General features: G+C 38.5%; 1 protein-coding gene across 1 annotated transcript; it reads right to left on the bottom strand.

Moving 5' to 3' along the window:
• Positions 1-2,580: 2,580 nt before the first annotated feature.
• Positions 2,581-4,955, bottom strand: LOC110758035 (AT-hook motif nuclear-localized protein 27-like). The gene is made up of 2 exons (XM_021959818.2): positions 4,542-4,955; positions 2,581-4,415 (listed from the first exon to the last, which is right to left on the bottom strand). Exon 2 carries the CDS (start codon positions 4,146-4,148, stop codon positions 3,192-3,194), a length of 957 nt encoding a protein of 318 aa, XP_021815510.1. The 5' UTR covers positions 4,149-4,415; positions 4,542-4,955; the 3' UTR covers positions 2,581-3,191.
• Positions 4,956-6,961: the final 2,006 nt, after the last annotated feature.

Here is a 6,961-nt window from a genome sequence, read left to right as displayed (position 1 = left end):
TGCCCTACGATCCTTGAGAGAATTGAAATATTTTGTTATTGCATATGAATTGATATTGTTAGCAAGTTCCTTTTCAATGAAATTAATCATACAGAATCTACTAGAAACTCATTCTCCATTTTAACCACACCGTGGGCTAGCTAATTGAATATTGACGATAAGTTCAGAAAACATTGGGAGAAAATAGGAAAAGGTAGACAATTCAAAGTCATGAGTGTTTACTAAGGGATTATGTTTCTTAATGAGCAAATAAGTTAATCTAAAATGATTATAGGCCTACAAAGTTGAGTGGATAATGGGTTATTAGGCTATATTCGATGGCCTAATAAGCATTTATAGGGCGAATCACATTAAAATACATAGTATATGTTTGTTTTTAATACAAGCGATATTGGGAGGGGTAATCAAACATAGGACCTTGGGTGCTAGTGTAAATGCTCTTAACCACTTGGGATACAATCCCCTTGAACATGTAGTATATTTTAATTTTCAAAAAATGCTACCCAGGCTAGAGCCCATGGCAGCCCTCATGCTAGTTTCTTCCTTTGCTTGTGGTTTTTTTTGTTGTTGCCAAAATTAGGAAGGAGAGGGGGTTTTGTCGCATACACTGTCGAGGTGTCATAAGAGTTCAAACCCGAGACCATTAGACTACAACTTAAGACTATTTTTCATTAAGCTAGACCATGTTAACTACCATTGTGATTGTTTATATATTATATCTCTCTGGTTTACATGTACTACCAATTTTAGTCAAATTTCAAATTTCGTCATTTTGTCGATTTAATATTTGACTAAAACTGGTAACATGCATAAACTACAAGGGAAACAATTAACACAATTAAAATCGCACACCTTACTTTTTACATATGGGGAAATCACAAGACCATTTGTGAGTGGTGAAATGGATGCAAAATGATCTTGATATCTCTGCATATGAGTCGGGCAGGTAAATGTCCCGTTGCACAAATGAATGAACATTTAGAATTTGATTAAAACTGATGAGAGAAATAGAACACAAAAGTATTAGTAACAAAATTCCTTTGAGGGGGCACTCTCAAAGTTATGAGTTTATCACTTATATATTACCAAAACTATATTATTGGATTTTTAATAATTTTTTTTTAAAAAAAAAAAAAGAGAAAGAAAGATGACTTTGTTATGATTTTTCCAATGCATGCCTCGTAAGAAATACAGTGGTCCTCTAATGTGAGGATATATTTACATGAATAAACACATCATCATGTTATTTAGGATTGAGAATTAAAATATATAAATTTGTTTATACTTTTTGGAAAATAAAATGTATTTATAAGTTCTTTTTTAAAAATAAAAATAAAAACCAAGACACACCTTTGGCTATCCATCAACTATATTCTGGTTCCACTCAGAGTAAGAATGTAGTCTTTGCGTGTCTAATACATTGCTTATTAAAAAGAAACCCCACATGCATATACGCAGCTTTTTCATAATGTTCTTCTCTTTTGTTTGGCTTGAAGCTAGGAGAAGAATCTGATATGTAAGGTAGCTCAGATAGAATTTTAAAGCCAGAAGCAAACTAACCTAATGATGTTAGAAGAACAAACTGAGAGAAAATAATTTTCTCTGATTTGTTTGCGTATTTTCTTGAAATGTTGAAGGGAGTCAGACCTTGAAACTAATTAAAGCGGTCAAAAAAGAAACAAATGAAAAGAAGCTATGCAGAACAAATGTGTATTGTATATATGGTAAAACAAAAGATCTGGAAATTCTTTTCCTTTTTCATATTATAGTATAGACAAGTAGAAAACGTTGCAGTTGGCCAGATTGTGATCCACATCATATATAGAAAGAGGTCAAACCAGCCATTCATCTTTAGTTTTCTCAAATGATATGATCTGGGAGGGAGTTAGTTATTTGACACATACACTAATGACAGAATTTCCATATATTTCTTGGTATTTTTTAGTAACCTCTTCCCAAATTTGAACATATCATAAAGAATTTACAAGTTTTTTGGGGAACTGGGTTTCTTTTTGTTCTTTATAGCTATAGGTAAACATTACTAATTCCCTAGGAGCTCAAGTTTCACATAAAATCCCAAAGTGAGAGAGAGACAGATGTTCATACGTGCAGTGCAGGCATGTTTAAACGTGCAAAATATATATTTCTTAACTCTCCTTTCCAACACTAGTGTATTTACGTTTTGTAACTGACACGAACGTTAAATTTCTAGTTTTCTACTGCTGTAACGTTTGGTCAGCCAACTGTAAGTTTGTGGGTGACCAATAAGAGAGGATGGTTTTGGCATCGTCATCGTTTCTCGAACTCAGTTTCTAGGGTTTTCTTTTTCTTCTCTGTAAAAAGAGTGAAGCAGGCTTTCCAAGGTGCTCAAGTGCTTTTTCTATGTTGGGTAACAGAAAATGAACTCAAGGAATCAAAAAAAGAGGAAGAACTCATAGCGTCACATGCACCACAAACAATTCCACACTCTCAACTAGCATTTCAGGCCATCTTGTAAGACAGAAGCAATCAATGGAATATAAGCATTTTTAGTATATGAATGCATGTGAGCATGTGTGTGTATATAAGTTTGAAATCCACTAACTGAAACGCATACTTTATATTAATTCAATCCTAGAAATGAACAAAAACACATAACATATAATGTTGGATATGAAGTATTACTAGTGCCGGAGAAGGAGGACAGATCTAGAGAAACATGAGAGACATTAATATATAAAACCCTAGAAATGTGCATCATCACACTACAACTAGCATAACTGCTATAATTATAAGAGAGAGACATATTCAAAGGATATTGAAGAAAGAAGATGGGAAAGAACACCATCGATTTATAAATATTATAACTTACTGACCTTGCAAAGTCTACTATATCCTTAATTGTTGCTTATTTTTTTCCTACTCAACACACCAAGCCTTCATCATTCTTCTTCCGTTGTAAATATATATACTTTGTTCCCATTGAAGCCACTGACTGAAGAAATCTCTTCAATTAATGTTCATGTGATGACTGCCAATCCTTAATTTTTTCACATTCAGACAACCAAATTAGCATGCTACCTTCCTTAATTTCATCAACTCTTCAGAAATCTGAGAAAAGAAGTTGCTTGATTCACACGAGCTAGCTAGCAGTAGCATCAACACCGCCATGTCATGGAAACCGTACTCAAAATCAGCATCACAAGTAACTACTAAAACGGTGGCCGCGGAGTACTTCCCCCACCCCACCCGAACAAATCAGGACCCGAAAACGGATAGTTAGCAGCAATATTCCCTCCCAGATTGAAAAGGCCAGCACCGCCGCCGCTATTTCCAACAGTACCTTCACCAAGGCCGCCAGTCACCCCCGAAGATTGCGAAGCCGTGGGCTGTTGCACTTGCAAGCCTCCACCGCCACCATTACCACCAGGAGTACCCTCTTCCGGATCATCCAATGGTAATCTCTCAAACACAGCATTTCCAAACGAAGCAGCCATCAAAACCACTGGACCAGAAGCCAACAGCGGGCCCACCACGCAACCCCCAACGACTTGTCCCTGCACGCCCGCCAAGAATATGGACAGTCCGCCCGCACCTGGAGGAGCCGGAGGCGGAAGCACCGTCCCGGACAACGAAAGTATCTCGAAGCGTCCGTGAAGAGTGACCACGCTCCCCGCGGGCTGACGCAGCGTGACATTGGCGACGGTGCCGCTGCCGCTCAGCACGCACACGCCTCTCCCCCTCCGCCTGGCGTAGATGGAGACGCTTTCCATGATGTCGGCGCCAGCGGAGATTTCCAGCACGTGGGAGCGGAGGGCGTTGGGGGTGTCGCGGGTGACGATGATGGGGGGCTTGGGTTTGTTCTTGGAGCCTGCAGGGCGGCCTCTGGGGCGGCGTGTGGGACCCCCACTTCCACTTCCACCACCTCCGTCGCCTCCGCCACCGGAACTGGTGGCGGCGGTGTCGGAGGATTCGATTATCTTGTTATTGTTGTGATCTTGGTCGTCTTGGTGGTGGGAATCGGAGGACTGTTGTTGTGGATGATGGTGGTGTAGTTGTTGTTGTTGTTGATGGACTTGGAGGTGGAGGTCGGGGCGGAAGAGCTGGTGGACGTAGCGAGAAGCAGTTGGGGCTGAGGTTGTAGACAGTGACTCATTGTAGCCTGCCATCGCCACATCTATTTTCTCCCACCACTTATTTGCCAGCCTAATTCCTCTCTTCTTTCGTTCACCACTTTATATATATATCTATAAAGTGTATTTGTGTGTGAACTTGGGCGGTCTTTTCTTTTCTTTGATTGGGTCAAAAAATTTGATTCAACAAACTGAGATGCAGCAGCGGTCAATATCTGATGAGAGTCTGAGATTCATCGGTTACAAAATGAAATGGGTAGCTTGAGACTTGAGTGGTGCACACTGCACAGCAGAGTCTTCTATCTATATTCAACCATAATCAGCAGTTACATACACACAGAAGAAACACCCAATTCCCAAATAAAGCTAGCTAGCTTAACCTACTAGCTATATGTATGTATATATACAAGAATCAACTACTGCTCTTACTTCCTTTACAGTAGCTTTGTTTGTGCTAGCAACTTCAAAATTGCAAGTCAAGCCCTCAAAAATCCAAAGATCAATGGGAATGATTCGGTCAATCTTCAAACAAAAAAAGGGATCGGAGTGATATTCAACAGATATATACTCACTACTTAGAAATTCATAATAATTAAGGAGCTAGAAACAAGATATAGTCACTTATCAGCGAATTTATGTTTATGAAATTTCTCAAATAAGTTGCCGGCGTTCAGCTGTGGAGGGGACTGTGAAGCGAAAACACCACTGTATCTGTATATGAAATTCTTCAATTTCTAAATTTGGAGGTCTATGAATGAATGAGTTGGAGAAGAGAGAGAGAACGAGAGTTTTGAGGAGGAATTGGTGGAAAAGCGTGAGGTAAAAGCACAATTCAAGCAATTACCAAGACCAAAAAAGGGGCCTCAAATTTCCATACGCGCCCCCTGGCGCGTCTACATTTTCAAATGCATTCATCTGGCACAACTTATTTTCTTTTTGGTCAAAAATGTAGCACAACTTATAGTTGTCATATTTGCATATTAGATAAGCTAAGGCAAGCTACTTCTATCCTTATACCACACCTTAATATCACATTTAGGGATAGGCATCAATTTCCGTCGGGCAGGGTTTTCATCGGGTCCCCAATTTTAATGGGGGAGATTTTATGAAAAATTTGGGGCGGGTCGAAGATCCCTGAATTTTAAAAATTTTGGTCGGGAATAAGTCTGGGATGGTATTATTATCCACAGCCCCATACCCGACCCGATAAGTAATATATTTATTTTTAGTTAATATATAATATAATATAGCCATGTATGATTATGATATAATATGCAAGTTAACTGTGAGCCATGATGAGGATGTGAGCCATTTAAGTGGGGTAGAATGTAGCACCCCAGTTGGCGTGTGGAGTCCCACATCGGTAAACTACTGGGCTGATAGGGAGCCCTATTAGTGACTAGTCCTTTTGGGGTATAGCGTTGAGATGGTGTGAGCTTCTGTGGGTCTTGACATAACCTATGAAATGTGCTAGTGGATGTAATTTTTATTTTATTTCTAATTAATTGATAGAGTAATAGGCTTGGGTTGTGAGTTTGAAAATTGTTGAGTGTTTTTTTTTAATTTGTTATTTGACGTTTAGACCAAAATTAATATATAGATAAAACCAAAATTAATATATGGATTATGAGTTTGATAATTTAATAATTTTTAAACCAAAATTAATATATAGAATTGTCCGAGATTCAAAATTATTTCCACGGATCTGAGCGTTGTGTTAAATGAGACGTCGCTCCACGATTCACTGGAATTTGATTCGCTGTTGGACTCCCCGATTGATCAAGACTCACCAATCCAAAAGGAGTCGAGGCCTATTGGGAGAAAGGCGGCAAAGGCCAAAAGAGGGAGCACTTAGAACAATGAATGTGAAAATTTTTTGGAGCAATTATTATCAACGACGCACTGAGAATTGAGAGAGACATGAAAAGAGATGAGGTTGACAAGGCAAGAGATGATGCATTTGCAAGAGAAAGGGAGTATGCGCACACAAACAAGACATGGACATGAAAGATTAGGAAATCATGACCAAGGATATGAACCATATGTCCCTTGAAACAAAGGCATTTTGGAAGCAAGAACGAAGGAATGTTATGAGAAGAAGACTTTTTCGTGACGATGGACCTAGCAATACAAATTGGTTAAATGACAAAAACCATTAGGTTGTATTGATAGGGATGCCCTTTCTTAATTAGTTGTATTGATTGTCTTTTATTGAATATAGAAAGCATTCAATAATATAGCCATTTATTTAAAAAATTACACACATCAAAACAAAGCATAATTGAAAACAAAACAAAACATAATTCAAAACAAACCACAAACAAAACAAAGCATAATTCAAATCAAAGCATTAAACTTGACTTCATTGATCGTGATTGTCTCTCAGTGTCCATAAGTACTCGATCAAGTCAACTTGACGTCTTTCGGGAACATAAGAAGATTGCATTTCCGAATAACGATCAATCACACAGTTGTTGTAACGATAGCCCTTAATCAAAGGTTCATTTGCTCCTACAGGTCATTCATAAATTATTGTCAATATTGTGTTCATGGGATTGAGTTCGAACATCTCTAGTTCATCATAATCATACTCATCCTCCACAATCATGTTATGGAGGATGATGCACATCATCATAATGCTCTAAAGCACGTCTTTATCAAATATACGAGTAGCTCCCCTAATGATTGCCCACTGAGCTTTGAGGATACCCAAACACCTGTCCACATCTTTCCTATAACCCTCTTGATAGGCAGCAAATTATTTTTCCTTCTCCAACAACAGTGGTGTTGGCTTGATTGATCGAGCATACTAACCGCTTAAATAACTTGATCATCTTCTGCTCCCACTC

Source organism: Prunus avium, chromosome 5, assembly GCF_965620075.1.
Source record: "Prunus avium chromosome 5, drPruAviu1.hap1.1, whole genome shotgun sequence".
Taxonomy (NCBI): domain Eukaryota; kingdom Viridiplantae; phylum Streptophyta; class Magnoliopsida; order Rosales; family Rosaceae; genus Prunus; species Prunus avium.
This window is presented reverse-complemented; position numbering and strand designations above follow the sequence as displayed.